This window comes from Rousettus aegyptiacus, unplaced genomic scaffold (assembly GCF_014176215.1).
Source record: "Rousettus aegyptiacus isolate mRouAeg1 unplaced genomic scaffold, mRouAeg1.p scaffold_m13_p_4, whole genome shotgun sequence".
In the NCBI taxonomy this organism is placed as follows: Eukaryota; Metazoa; Chordata; class Mammalia; order Chiroptera; family Pteropodidae; genus Rousettus; species Rousettus aegyptiacus.
The window spans coordinates 92,821,875-92,837,953 of NW_023416307.1; the positions used below are offsets into that span (position 1 = coordinate 92,821,875).

General features: G+C 34.6%; 2 protein-coding genes across 11 annotated transcripts in view; one reads left to right on the forward strand and one right to left on the reverse strand.

The window, feature by feature from the left end:
• Nucleotides 1–16,079, forward strand: part of PLS1 (plastin 1) — a 105,803-nt gene that overhangs the window by 54,526 nt on the left and 35,198 nt on the right. For 9 of the 10 annotated variants that reach the window (XM_016126498.2, XM_036219724.1, XM_016126501.2 and 6 more), the window contains exons 2-4: nt 3,893–3,998; nt 10,717–10,880; nt 12,708–12,837. In XM_016126498.2, coding sequence (XP_015981984.1) covers nt 3,929–3,998; nt 10,717–10,880; nt 12,708–12,837 — 364 coding nt within the window. In that variant the 5' untranslated portion in view covers nt 3,893–3,928. Of the gene's footprint in view, nt 1–3,727; nt 3,751–3,892; nt 3,999–10,716; nt 10,881–12,707; nt 12,838–16,079 lie in introns of those variants that run through there. The other variant, XM_016126495.2, reaches the window with a different exon arrangement.
• The window catches only part of LOC107500832 (translation initiation factor IF-2-like), a 49,361-nt gene continuing 38,090 nt past the window's right edge, over nt 4,809–16,079 (reverse strand). Inside the window, exon 3 of the mRNA XM_016126478.2 lies at nt 4,809–4,853. The gene's annotated coding sequence lies outside the window, so the exon portion shown is untranslated. The remainder of the gene's footprint in view (nt 4,854–16,079) is intronic.

Consider the following 16,079-nt stretch of genomic DNA (forward strand, 5'->3'; position numbering starts at 1 on the left):
AGCAGAGGAAGAAAACAGTGTTGGAATTATTGAAGAAACGTAGAACACGTGTCAAATTCCATGAGATGGTGTATCTATCTACAGAATTCAACCTAACCTTCTCTTGTGGTGGATGGGTCTCTGGTCACTGCTGCTGGCCTCTTCTGGACTGCATCTTTCAGGACTGACTTTGGAAAACTATGCTCTTTTGAGCTGTCTGAGGCATATGTCTGTCTCAGGTGTCCAGATATGTATGCTTCAATGCCAAGTGTTTGGGTACTGGTTAAGTGACATGTTCTTCATTTCTAAAACTGAAACGTGAATTTTAGTAACTGTGTTTTTTAGAGTGTTTCAGGACTGACAGGTAATGTGCTTAATAAATATGAGTTGATCTAGCTAGAATTTTTTTCCCTAAAATTTTACAAAGAATTTTACAGAGGCTGATTTCTTTTAAAATGCCAATTTTTATTTCACAAGTGTATAACATCTGTTTCATATATTATGTAAATTATTGTGTGATTACTATACATATTTATATGTTTATATGTTTGGGAGACTGCAGAGCATACTGACCTAGAGGCAGGAATGAGACAGAGTTGGGTTCTGACACAGCTTAGTTAGCTGTGAGACTTATTGTGTGAGATATATATCCACTTTGAGACCCTGAGGACGTTACTCACTCTATCCCATCTCGACTACCAAAAATGAGGACAGCACCTACCTCTGAGTGGTGAGGATTAAATGAGAAAGGATACAAAGTATTTAGGACAGTGTATGGGACATTAATCATCGAAGTGTGAGTCTAGTAAGAAAAATAAATTTACGGTTACTAGTTATAGAATTATTGGGCTTTTTTTCTCAAATGTGACATACTATTTTGAAAATATGTTGATGGAATACAGTCTCTTCCATAAATTTTTAAAAAGTCAGGGCTATTTTATTATACCAGTAACATTTTTTGTTTCATTGAAAAACATCATAGTAAGTAATTTATTTGGGGATCATGTAACTATAATAGTTTTTTTATATACCAGATTAAACAACTGTATTTTCTTAGAGAACAGTATATGTTGCAATAGATTTATTGTGCTATGTAAAAATGACTGTTCATGTACACCATATACAGTATTTAGTTTTTGAAGAATAACATCATAATTTTGTAAACACTTAGAAAAAGATTGATACTATGTATTTGTACATGAGTCTATACTTGTGAAAGAGGCAACATATTTCTCATTAATCACTCTACTGCTAAATCTTCATGCCTCTGGGAAGCAGTAAATTAGCTCACTATTTTAATCACAGTGTTTTGCTTTGTAATGAAAAGAGGTGCTCTTATTTAAAATTATAACACATAGGAATTTGTATATATTAAGCTATCATAATCAGCATTTAATAATGTGTACCTTCAGACCACTAGTATTTATTTTTTTCCATGTTTTACTATAGTTGCCTCTATTTATTTTCAGTTATGGTAGGCTTATATTCCACACACACAAAAAATATATATAATGAAACATAAGCCCCTTTCCTACTCTACCTCCAAGCCTCAACTTTCCCTAGAGAGACAGTCAGTATTACCTTTTTCTTGTGTCCTTCCAAAAATGTTTTATAAACGTACAACTCATATGGCTCCTCTTCGTTGCACCATACTAACTCTTCTGCACCTTGCTTTGTTCTTTTAAGAGCATATCTTAAAGATTGTTCAATACTTTCCTATTGGTTTTATTTAAATACCAAAGGACTTGAGGCAACTTGTATATACTTGAAAAACAAAGCTTTAAAAATAAGAAACAATATTGTATGGGTAAATTTCTTTTTCAGTAAGTTTATGTGTTGGTTTTGATTGATTATGAGAGAATAAAAATATTATGTAATTAACAAATGACATAAATTTGAATACACATGAGTAAAGAATAGAACCTCAGATATATTTATCATTTCAAACGCAAAATCAACACAAAGACCTTTAATTTGCAGCCTTTTTGTGGAGTGCAAATGCTAAAATTGGACTACTATTTTTAAAACTTGAGGTAAGGGATAGAAACCATTTTGAGTATGGAAAAGGTATGCAGGATGACCAAAACCACGGAGGTTCAAAGCCAGCCACGACAGAATTAGCATTTTACAGACCTGGAAGATTATACTTAAAAATCCTAAAAGGACTGCTTAATCTCTTTCGACAGAAATAAAATGTGGATGTTCAGTGCTAAAATATAAGAAACTGTATCTGGGGAATAAGATGAATTTCCTTTACTCCTTTTTCCTATCCTACTGACTTGAGCATTCCAGATTTTGTTTTTTAACGCTGTAGAGTTAAATGGTGGGCAATGGTATGTGTATTTTAAAACCAAAAGATTTAATGACACAATTAGAACCAGGCCCCAGAATAACTATCATTTTGAAAATACAACAAAAAAACTAAACAAGTTGGTATACTGATGACAAATGAGTCATTCTCTTAGAAGGCGTCACACAATTTAGTATGATTTTTAAATGAGTGAAATTTTTTCGAAAAATGATGTGATTCCCTAAAAAATTAAAAATGTTCAGGGATAATGATGAACCTACTATGTAAAGTGTATAAAAAAGAATTTTTCACTTAATTTAAGTTCTCATTATCTTATAAAACACTTATTTTCACTTATTTTCCAAAATACATATTAGCTCTGTAATGTAATTTGGTATACATAAGGGGAATGCAACATGACTTATATTTGTCTTTAGCTTTACATTGAATAGCCAAACCACTAAGTCATTTTAAAAATGAGTTGCCCTGCTACATTTCAGAAGCCTTAAAAATGTAAGTAATTCCACCCTGAGATGTTTATCTTGCAGAAATAAACATAGATATGTACAAATATTTATCTACAAGCATCTCCATTGCAGCATTCTTTATAATGAAAAATAGGAAGCAATGGAAATACCCTGAAACAAGGGATTTACCAAATAAGTTATGATATAGTAATATGTGGCCATTAAATATTATATTAATAAAAAACATGGAAACATATATTAGTACAAAAAATTAAAAGGTAATATGCTCATATTTTCTACCCTCTGAAAAGGTCCACATGTACTTGAAAAGTAGAACAGGTAGATATAGATAATAAAATGATACTATTTGATATTTCTGAATAGTAGGATTGTGGGTAACTTTAATTTACTGTTTTGGAAAGCAACTGTGCTCACCACTGTACCACCAATGCTAATTTTCTGCTTCGGGCTTATGTTACCAATTACTTTCTATGATGAATCTACCTGCTTGCTTTTCTTACAACCCAGTTTTACATTTTTTTTCCTTTTTTTTTTTTTTTTTTTGTATTACTTACCCAGAGTAAGAAGTGAGATTTGGGAAAGACCTCACACAGAAAAGGGAAAGGTAGTGGCAATGGTTGAATATGATAAAGCTGAACATTAAAGCTATAGTCTCCATCTCTAGATGATCAAACTCTACTTATTTGATTCTGGTTTTGGACATAATGTATGTCTTAAAATTTTACTTTCTGACCTCTTTTTTTTTACATGTACAAATGCTACACTTTTCTTAAACTCGAAATGTGTTATTTTGCTGAGATAGTGTGGTAAAATGCAAATGAAAAGTATACAGTCTGTTAAGAAATGTTTATGCTCTGTAAAAGCACAGGATGTGGAAAGCAGGGTGTTCTTATCACCCTTACCGATTCTCAGTTATTGTCTGGCCGACGTGCTGGGAAAGAGTGTTACTGAGGGGTCTATTTCTACTTGTTCCTTGTCAGCCAAACTTCTCAGGTGACTTCTTCTAGATATTTTACTGTCTCTGTACTCTGTATTGCTTAGATAAATGTTTCTAAAGGGCTAATGTTCTTTTTATAACATTGTTTTGTTTTGTTTTGTTTTGTTTTATCTTGTCTTGTTTTGTTTTGTTTTTCAGATATAAAGACCCGAAGGTAGTCTTTCCTGTCCAAAGATGGAAAATAATACCACTACCATTTCTCGAGAGGAGCTGGAGGAACTACAAGAAGCATTTAATAAAATAGGTATGCTTGAAAAAGCTAAATGTGATGTTACTCTTCTGCTTGATATCAGACTTCCAGGAATAGAACAATACCCGACATTTAGTCCTTTTTTTTTTTCTGTCTAGGTTTCACTGGATTCTTTCTTTATTTCTGAAAAGTAAACTGAAACTGGCTTGAATTTCTAGAAGAATTGGACTTTGAATTCTTTGATCATTTCTTTGTAGAAAATAATCCAGGTTAATGAATGACAGTAAAATTGAATATGTGCAACATGATATCCTAATTACCGAGAAAAAATATAGAAATACTTCTTGTCTATAAACTGAACTCTGACCTTCATGTGTTTGCCAGTAGTAATAACACTTTCTGACTTCATGCAGAATATTTAAAAATCTTAATATTGTTTTTAAAGGCCATATGTCTTATTCTCCTTTTCCCCCATGCATAATTTTAAAATTACTTAGTGTTATTTTTAAAGACCCAATCTCTTATTTTTCTTCTGTCACTTTTTAAAGCCATTCAATGTTTTGTCTTTATGACATTATCATTTTGACAGCTTTGTAATTGTCTTCCAAAAAAATTTCCTCATCCTCTGTTGAATCTCCATTCTTCTGCATTTTGCTCTGAGGAAATCTGTGACAAACAAAAGATAATATAAATCCCATCCATTGCTCTAGTCTGCAAATGAATGCAAGTAAAAGGTGAATCCAGTGAAAGCTAAGCACGGTCAGTAAACAATGGGCAGTGACACCACCAACCTTGCCCCTTTCTCAGTAGGCTTCTTCTCTAGTACAGTCCATGAAGAATAGAGTCAGATGGTAGACCAGGGAGGATATAATTATTCTAGTTGACCTTGTTGGTGGATTCTTCACAAACCTAGTAAATAATGATGAAAATTAATGTAGACGAGATGTAATACAGAATGAGTTTTAGAGACCAATGCAAATAAAGATTTAAGTTTAAAAAGTAAAGCCTTCAAAAAAAAAAAAAAAAAGGAAAGAAGAGCTTTCAGGAAGCTCATGATTTACAAATCACTGCTATGAAATAAAGTTAATTCTACAAATCTCTGGATTCTTTCTCTTCTGCCTGTACAGCCATGTCCAGAGTAACTCAGGCCTTCAGAATATAGTCTACTTGGTGGCTGATTTAGGTTCATAATGAATGCCTTAATCTTGGTCTTGTCTTTATTTTGGGGACAATATATTAGTCATTAGAGCATTACATGAGTATGCTATGATTTCTAAAAAATTATTATTAAAAATATTTTAGAGTATTGCCCATTTTGAGCCTTGAAACTGAGGAAGTAATAAAAATGTATCTCTTAGTTTGGCATTTCTGTTATTTTATAGGTTCTGGTTTTTTTGGTAGCCTGAATAAAAGTTAAGTCTTGTAAAATGAATGAATTAGTAATTATTTTCTTTTTCTAGCATACCAACTTTAATCTTTATGACTCATGGACACATAATTCTGTAATATTTACTTAGTGATATTTAGAATAAATAATTCATTGGTGGAACAATTCTCACAGCAAGATAATTTGCTCTGTGTGAGGGAAGTGCTAACAGTAGCAGAATATGTACTTGTTTTGCTTACTTTATTTAAGAGAGAAATTGCTACTTATAAACTCAGTAATCCCTTTGCATATTTGTACCCAACAACTTTTCTCAGGTGGAGAGATATGTCCATCCAACCTTACTAGATGGGGTGTTCTCGGGTCTCTAGGGAGAAGGGGGAATGAAAATATTTCTTATTTCTTTTTTTTATTTTGTAAAATGTGGTAAGATAGCCATAAAATTTACCATTTTAACCATTTTCGAGTATACAGTTCAGTGGCAGTACATTCACACTGTTACGCAACCATTACTACCATGTGTGTATGTTCAAAATGTTTCCATCTTCCCATACTGTCACTATAACCATTAAATACTAAATCCTATCCCCGCATCCAACTGGAGCTACCACCATTATACTTTCTATCTCTATGAATTTGGCTACTTTGTGTACTTCATCTTAGTAGAATCATACAATATTTGTTTTTTTTATGTCAGGCTTATTTCATTTAGCATGATGTCTTCAATTTTCATCTACATCACAGCATGTGTCAGAATTTCCTTACTTTTTTTTCATATCAGAAAAAATAAACTAATTTTTTTTAAAATTCAGTTTATTAGGGTAACATTGATTAATACAATTCTATAATTTTCAAGTATACATTATAATTTGACATCTATATAATCTATTAGGTGATTACCACCCAAAGTCCAGTTTCCTTCAGCTTCCATATGTTTGAACCCCTTTACCCACTTCACCCTTCTCTAACCCCCCTGTGTTTGACCCCTTTTACTCAGCCTACCTCTTCCCTTCTCCCTCACCCCCTACTCTGTGATAACCACTAGTCCATTCTCCATGTCCCTGAGTCTCTATTTGTTATGTTCATTTGTTGCTTTTAGGTTTATATCCTACATATAAGTGACACCATGTGATTTTCAACTTTTTCAGTCTGGCTTATTTAACTTAGCATGATTATCTTGAGGTCCACCCGTGTTGTCACCAATAGCAGTATTTCGGTATTCCATTGTATATATGTACCACAGCTTCTTTAGCCAGTCATCTATTGTAGGACACTTTGGTTGCTTCCATGCCCTGGCCACTGTGAGAAATACTGATATGAACATCGGTGTGCAAATATCTATTCAGATAAGAGTTTTCGAGTCTTTGGGGATTGCTGGATCATATGGTAGATCAATTCTTAGTTTTTTAAGAAATCTCCATACTGTTTTCCATAGTGGCTGTACAAATTTGCAGTCCCACCAGCAGTGTATGAGGGTTCCTTTTTCTCTGCATCCTCTTCAACATTTGTTATTACTTGTTCTGTTGATTATGGCTATTCTAACAGCTGTGATATGATATCTCACTATGGTTTTGATTTGCATTTCCCTAATAGCTAGGGTTGTTGTGCATCTTCTCATATATTTGTTGGCATTTGTATGTCCTCTAAGGAGAAGTGTCTGTTCAGGTCCTCTAATCATTTTATTTTTTAATTATTTATTATTATTTATGCCTACAGCACCTGGTCTTCCTAGGTGGTCTCCCATCCAAGTACTAACCAGGTCCAACTCTGCTTAGCTTCCAAGATCAGACATCAGGCTTGTTCATGGTAGTAAGGCTGTACACCATGGACTGTGGCTCCACTGGGATGCGAACCCAGGACCTTCTGTGTGTAAAGCAGACATGCTAACCACTATACTCTGGATCCACGTCCTAATGGGTTTGCCTTTATAAGTTACCATCTTCTTTTCCCTGGCTGCCCTGAGAATTCTGTCTTTGTCACTTATTTTTGAGAACTTTAATACAATGTGTCTTGGTGAAGGACTTTTTAGGTGTTGTGTTGACTTCTTGAATTCCAAGTTCCAGCTCATTCTTTAGATTTGGGAAATTCTCATCCACTTTATGTCTGAAAATGTTTTCTAATCCCTGCTTCTTGTCCTTGCCTTTGATAATGTTCATTATTATGTTTCCTCTCCCGATGGTATCTGCTATTTCTTGTATATCTCTCTCTTTATTTTTCATTCTTTGGTTTCTCTCTTCTTCCTTCTGATTTATTTCTAGATTTCTGTCTTTGATATCACTGATATTTTCCTCCAAGCTTGCTATTTCATTTTTCAACTCTTGCAGTGTGTTTTTCATCTCCAAAAGTTCTATTTGATTTCTTTTGAGGGTTTCAGTCTCCTTGCTCAGCTCATCTAGTTGTTATTTCAATTCCTGAAATTGTTGATTTGAGTTGTTTTGGATCTCATTGAGTTTTTTCAGAAGTACCATCCTGAATTCTCTGTCATTTAACTCGCATATTTCTATGTCTGTAAGCTTATTTTCCGGAGATTTTTCTCTTTCTTTCTGAGATGCCTTGTCACTCTAGTTGTTCATGGTGTTTAATAGACTGTTACTCCGCCTGGGCATTAATGGAAGTGCGTTCTGGTTGTTTTTCCAGCAAGAAGATTTGTTATATGAAGGTCTTCCTTTAGACTGCTAAAAAGAAGGCGCTTTTCTTTTGGTTTCCAGTAGGTGGCGTCTAAGCCTCTTGGATCCCTGCTTTATATAAAGCCCAAATGTCTTTTTTTATTTTCTTGTAGATACTTAATCACACTCGCTACTCTCAGTTTCAGTCCCTGTCAGTGATAGCAACAGTTTCAGTAGCGTTTGCTCAGATTTCCCTAGGGCTCCATGGTGATCAATCTCGAAGGGTATGGGGGGAGGGGCCATATGGGTTGGGGGTTAGGGGCTACAGCTCAGCCTCAGTTTTGCAACTGCGGCTAGCAAAAATCAACTCGTGTCTCTGCTGTCCTGTCCATCTTCTCTGCTTTCTGCCCTGATGACTCAGCCCTGTTGCCAGCTGCAAAGAAGTTCCACATTTCCAGGCAGACTGATCAGGGAAGTCGCTGCACCTTCACCCCTCCCCCTCCTCCTGCAGGGAGCTCTGGCAGCTGCTAGAGGCAGCTTCTTTATTTTTCCCGGTCGACCACCTGACACCCAGGGTTCTGATCTTGGGGAGTTCTTATGCACAGATCCCGGCCTGAGATGTGCTAGTGTGCAGTTTTGGTGTTTTTTGTTGAGTTTTAGATGTTCAGCTTATTGTTGTTTTGAGGGGACATCTCTCACTGTGCCATTTTTACAAAACCACCAGAATTTGTTTACTTTTTAAGGCTGAACAATATTCCCTTATGTGTCTATATCACATTTTATTTATCTATTCATCTGTTGATGGTCATTTAAGTTGTTTCTACCTTTTGGCTATTATAGATAATGTCATTATGAACATGGGTGTACAAATATCTGTTCAAGTCTGCTTTCAGTTATTTTGGGTATATACTCAGAAATGGTATTATTGGATCATATGGTAATTTTATGTTTAATTTTGAGGAACTGCCATACCATTTTCCATGGTGGCTGTACCATTTTACATTCCCACCAGCAATGCACAATAGTTCCAATTTCTTCAAATCCTTGCCAACATTTGTTATTTTCTGTTTCGCTTTATTTTTCTAATGTAATAGCCATTTTCATGCGTGTGGAGCAGTATCTCATTGTGGTTTTGATTTGCATTTTCCTAATGATTAGTGATGTTGCACATCTTTTCATGTGTTTATTGGTCATTTGTATGTCTTCTTTGGAGAAATGTCAAGTCCTTTGTGCATTTTTATTCAGGTCAATTTTGGGTTGTAAAAAAGTCTTGTTTCTTTTTAAACTGATCTTTTGGTTATTTAACATAAGCCTTGATTTCCTCATCTCTAAAATTAGAATAGTATTATTAACTAACTTGAGGTTGTAAGGATTTCATGAGATAAGGTAAGTCAAGTTCTCAACAAATCACTTAGCATAGAATATGTGCTTATAAAATGGTATCTATTATTTCTTGTCATATCACACCAAACCACAGAGGTGATATGGATGGAGCAGGTATTTAAGCACACAAGTTTGTCTGTTCAGAGTCCTATCTCTTAACCATTCTTGTTAGGTTAGCATGATAGTTAGTAGGTAAATGATATTCCTCAATCTTGTTTATTTTAAAATACGCCCTACCACAGTGTTGGTATAGAGGTAAGCCAGCCTAGTCTATTTATCTGTTTCAGAATTATAGGAAATAATTCTGAACTGTTGTATAATAAATAATGAGATTTTTCTGTAAATTCAAAGAAAGACATATTAATTATTGCAATATCAAGCAATTTAGTCCTAAGTAACTTTGAGATATAGCAATATTTTGGTTACTCATAGATCCTAGTTTAGAAATTTTCCATTCTGAACAGTGTTCTAAAACTGGTGCATGAGTTTAAAAGAAAAGTTTCTGTCTTTATCATTAAATCAGTTTTAGTGATGGTACCTTTTTTACTGAGAAGAAAAAGAAATATAGGAAACAAAGCAACTATTATCAGAAAAGCCAAGAAAGCCCTGTGTAATGTGGATCCAGGCAACTAACCAAACAGTCCAAAGCCCTGTTGCCAACTCCGGGCAAAAGTGTTTTGTGTTGTCTTTGTTCTGTATCAAGAAGTGATATGCAGTCTCTAGGGAAAACCCAGGTAAGGCCATCCCAGTGATGACGTAAAAATGCCTGGAAACCTATTTCCAAAACTCCAAATATAGGTGTGAATTTTTTCTTGAACACTTAATCTCACAATGATATCAAACATGATTCAGCCTACCTACATAATGGTATCATCAATACATAATGAAGAAGCAATGAATTATTGACAAATGAAACAGAACTGCTACCAAGTGAAATGTAGAACAGAAATCCTTGTGTGCATATATTTTATATGAAGTGTGGGTCTAGTAGATCCATTTTGTAAATTCCATGAAGAAATTGAAGTCTGGGTAGGTGTTTACTCATGACTATTGCTGCTGTATTTCTTCAAGGTTTCTGAGACTTCCTCATGCTTAGTTCTTTAAAGCTTTGCCATGTGCTAAACCTGAGATTTTCATCTGTCACAGCAGTGTGTGTACTATGCACTTAAAATATGTATGGTAATCCTAAACCTATATGGAGAAAGTCCTTTTAAATATGAATTTTTTGATCATGTACATAGAATACCTTGTACAGTTCAGGTGCAGGATGAAAAGGTAACTACCATTTTTAAAACAAACCTGAAAGGTTCTACCTGCCTGTGAATCTCCCAAACAGCTTTCTGAGTATACACTTCAACAGAGTCCAGTTGACATTGACAGCTCTTAATTTATCTTATAGATATTGACAACAGTGGATATGTCAGTGACTATGAACTTCAGGACCTGTTTAAGGAAGCAAGCCTTCCTCTGCCTGGCTATAAAGTACGTGAGATTGTGGAGAAAATTCTGGCAGTTGCTGACAACAACAAAGATGGAAAAATCAGTTTTGAAGAGTTTGTTTCAGTAAGTAAGCTATCTAATCTTCTCCTGGCTACTGATCAATTTGCTTCGAGAGGAACTTAAAGTCATTGCTCTATGGTTAAATCTTGCTGCAGAGACCAGAAAAAAACACTGCTTTAAAATTGATGATGATGATGGTGACAAAAAAAATGTCCACAAATAATTCATAAAACAAAAGAAAAAAATCATTCTTAAATTGTTGGAGTCGAAATAAGGTTTAGAGAACAATAATCATTCATGCTGTGGTAAAACTACAGTTAAATTTAATACTTAATGACTATCTCTGTGTGTGGAATATTTTAATATCTTAGTACTTGGCCTTGAGAAATGGGTTATTTTTTTAAACTGAAATAGCTAAGATATGGAAACTATACTTCCTAGAAACTGGTTACTTTCTCGTGATAAGTTACACCTTCAATTTTATCAAGTGCTACCAGGTAAATTTTGATGCTAGCTACGATAACACTGTTTCATTATTAAACTACCTCAAGGTTCAGGGAACTGAACAAGATGGAAACTAGTATATGACTCAACCAACAAAAGATAAATAGGTTCTAGAACTGAATATCGAATATTATCTATTTCCAACCTCTTAGGCCCAAAGAGATGACTTGGCTAAGTAGCCATTGCCACCTGACAGTATCTTTCATATGAAAATATAACTATTAGTGAAGTTAAATATTTACGAAATGTAAATTGTTTAGTTTTGCTTTCTTTATTCATGAGCAAATACTTGGGCTCCTTTCTTACCAGGAGCTCTACTAGGCACTGTGAATAATGTACCAAACAAGAGGAGATGTGATTCATGCTCTCATAGAGTATACAAGTGGTATGGAAGATGGAATCACAAAAATGGGCGAAAGATAACTGCGACAATTGCCATAACAGGGCAGTACAAGTCTCTTGAGAGTTTAGAGTGGAGGGAATTGAACTCGGTGGGGAGGCTAGAGAACCAAGGGACTCAGGGAAGGCTTCTGGAAGCTTCCAAGACTGAGCTGAGATCTGAAGAAAGATGTTAAACTGATAACGGGTGGATGGAAGAGATAAATAATATGCGAGACAGGCAGAGGTGACAGCCTGTGTAAAGGCTCAGTGGCTTCAGGGATTGTAGATAACTCACAAGCACTTGAGAAAAAGTTCAGTACAGCTGGAGCAGAGATGGTAAGGGTAAAAGAATATGGCTAGAGAAGTAAGTCGGAGTCAGGTCATACAAGATGTTATAGAATTTTTATTTTTAGCCTAAGAGCAATAAGAAGCCTGTCATGTGGGAGGAATAGAGTGTGAAGTGATGTGGTCAGATTTGCATTTTTTAAACTCACTGTGACTGCAGCTTGGAGAACTGATTGAATTCAGTCTAATCAACCTCTAGAGAATTCAGTGAGGGAGTAATTGAGAAAGGGTATTTCTTTAAGCCTTGGTTATTTCCTATAAGAGCTGGATTACTTACATTAACATATATACATTGGAGATATTCAGGAAGGAAAATATCTTCATTAAGGCATTTCAAACTATCATGTAGTTGGTTATTTAGTTTCAGTACAAAAAGATCATGGCAAGCCTATAGAAGAATAATTTCAACATGTTCAATTTCAACTTAATTGTAACAAAATTTCTTCTAGTGGTTAGGGTACAAATATTTGTCTATTTTGTGTTATTGGTAAAATGACATCAGAGTTATCTGTGTACACAAGCAATTAAGTGTTAGACTGCCTGGTTAGTATTTAGGGATGTCATTCCAAATAAATAAACAAGTCTAAATAATTTTCCTTCATGTTGCAAGGTTTCCTATGATTATCTGATCAGGGCTGTTTTACTTTTATCCTGTTCCAGCTAATGCAAGAGTTAAAAAGCAAAGACATCAGCAAAACATTCCGAAAAATAATTAACAAGAGGGAAGGGATTACTGCTATTGGAGGAACTTCATCCATTTCCAGTGAGGGCACACAGCATTCTTATTCAGGTAACCTCCCACTTAAGATTTGATCTTTGAGTCATGGATTCATTCAACAAGTCTCCTTTTTCATCAAATCTAAGATACCATTCATTGTCATTCCCACTGTTGTTTTATGTACCGTTGAGGGAAAAATCACAATAAATTATAACATGCCATCAACTTTGAAATGCATCTCAATTTCAGAGATGTCGAAATGAAAAATTCTAGACTCATGAATGAAATCAGTGAGTTCCTACTATTTGTCAGGCACAGTGCACAGCAAAGAGATTAGAGACAACAAAAAATAAGTTTATTTTTCATCACTGAATGTGTTTAATCATAACCTTTGAATGGATTTTTCATCCTGACTGGGGAGGTGAGTTTACTTTTAGACCTGATCCTAGGAATATGTGGAGAGGTGTATTGCCAGGACTTTTCCCTTCCATTTTCTAAGAGCTGCGATTCCTGATTCATCTTTTATCAAGCAACCAAATGACTAGAGAGCACAGCCCCTGATTTGCTTGATCTGATAGAATCATTGGATTGTTGCCCAGTGGGAAATCCAGAGTCACATTAGCTCTTAAGATGAGATGCCTTGTCTCGTGTTAAGCTTATCTCTCAGAGTCAAGATGTCTAAGAACCTTTGGCCAAATTCCTTTTGTGCATATTAACATAATATAATTAGAACTATACTTGTTAAATTTTTCACAAAAATTCACTAACTTTTTCCCTCTTCCTTCCTTTGAGATTTCACCCTGTGTTAAATATCCTCCTGATTCTCTTCCTTTCTAACTGGGTTTTCCTTGAACAATATACTTGTACTTCTCCCATCTCCCACCCATTGTACTTTTTTTCTAACCTTTTCCCACTAGGGAAGTATAGTGATAAAGGCAGTGATCTAAAGCTGCTACCTCCCGTTTTTAAAAAGTATTCACTCTTTAACTTCGTATCTGCCTTTCTATTCTAATGAAAAGACTTCTTCCTTTTTATTGAGGTAATATAGGCAAAGTCCTATAATCTTAAGTGTACAGATCAATGAATTTTTACATGCATATACATTCTGTAGCTGCATCCATGTAGCTGCCAACCAGCTCAAGATATAATATTTCTATCACCCTGGGTCACTCTCTCATGTCTCTACTAGTAACTTTTCCTACCCAAAGGTAACTACTTTTCTGGTGTCTGTCATCATAGATTTTTTTAGTTTATTGAGGTATAAGATACACATAATAAAGTACATGAAGTGCACTATTTTTAAGTATATGGCTTGTTGATATTTTTACATATGAATACACCCATGTAACTGTTATCTAGAATGAAGTATAAAACATTTAATTGCTTTTTTAAAAAAAAAATAGAATGGCTTTATAAAGATATAATTGAGATAGCATAGAATTCGCCCTTTTAAAGTATACAATTCAGTGGTTTTTAGTATATTCAGAGTTGTGCAACCATCACCACTATCTGATCTTAGAACCCTTTCATTATCCTAAAGAGAAACCCAATGCTTGTTAGCAGTCACTCTCCATTTCCCACTCCCCTAGCCTCTGGCAACCATGAATCTACTTTCTATTTCTACAGATTTGCCTATTCTGGAAATTTCATATAAATGGAATCATACAGTAGTGGCCTTTCACTTGACAGGCTCTTCACTGGCATAATAGTTTCAAGGAACATCCATGTTGTAGCATATATTGTACTTCATTTCTTTTTATTGCTGAATAATATTCCATTCTATGGCTTATATCACATTTTGTTTATCCTTTCATCAGTTGACAGACATTTGGGTTGTTTCCACTTTTGGCTATTATGAAAAATGCTGTATGAACATTTGTGTACATATTGTTCTGTGGATTTATGCTTTGAAGTATCTTAGGTATATACCTAGGAATAGAATTGCTGGGTCATAAGACAACTCTATGCTTAACATTAAAAAAAAAAAAAAAAAAACCTGCCAAATTGTTTTCTAAAGTATCTGTCCCATTTCACGTGCCCATAAACAATGTGTGAAAGTTCCAATTTCTTCACATTCTCACCAACACTTGTCTGTTTTGTTTATTACAGCCATTGTAGCGGTTGTGAAATGCTGCCTCATTTCTGCTTTGTATACCTGGAAAATCCTCACTTTCTCTGACCATTTTCATGTATTAAAAATCTGTCTTTCAAATAGCACCTTTTTGATAAAGCTGCTTTTGATCCACCAAACCAGAAGAATTTCTTTAAATTTTTCAAAACACTGCTTATGTCTCACTTGTAGTGTGTTTACTTCCCTTATGTTGCATTTCCTTGTGTATCTGTTTTATGTTATTACTCCCCAATATCTTAGTGATCTTTAAATCCCGAGACTCTAAGTCTCTGAGGAGGTATGATGAGGCAAGAAGAAGGCAGATAATGATGCACACAAAAGAGAAATATTAGTAAATGTTTTTATCTTTTTTATTTTGTGTGTTTGTGTGAGGTGGGTTAAATTTGGGGGTTATCTGCCAAACACATGTTTAGGAAAACTGCTTAATTCTAGGAACTGGAGTAATAATGGGGAATGCCAGTGATAGAAATGAGAGTTATTTTCTTTTAGGTTTTATATTGTTAAATGATTTTTATATTTACATACTAATAAAAGAATAGAACATTTTTTCCTGAAGTTCCTCCCTATTTTCCCCACTACATAGCCCAACATTTTATGCCTAAAGATCAAAGCACCCAGATTAAAAGCCATGCATTGAGAAGTTGAGGAAGAAGGTGACTGAAAGTAGTACTGGTGTCTGGATTTGTGTCAGTTTTCTTATAGTAGAAATTCCACAGAAATGGAGCTGTTTTATTCATTTGAATAACTCAACTGAAATAAATGTTTCTGTTGTAAGCTCCAAATAACAATTCTAAATTTTTCGGGGGTACCATGGGGTGGAATTTATTGCTGTGGATATTTGTTTCTTATATTTTTCCTCTGGCATGTGTGCATGTGTGTTCACATGTGTGTGTGTGTGTGTGTGTGTGTGTGTGTATGTAACCTCTGATGGTTGGCTTCTGGTTCATTAATTAGCTCTCAGAAGCAATATGTATTTGGAAAGATTTTAGAATCAAACTGAATATTTATTGTGCTCATTTAAGATATATACCTTATTCTCTCCCCTGATATATTAGATGAAAGAAAGGAATGAATTATCTTTCTTCTTTTCTTTAACAAAACTTTTAGTGTTTTAGTAGAGTTTTAATAATTGGCATTTATGATCTTTGAACAGAAATTAAAAACTATGTTTTTATAGTGCAAT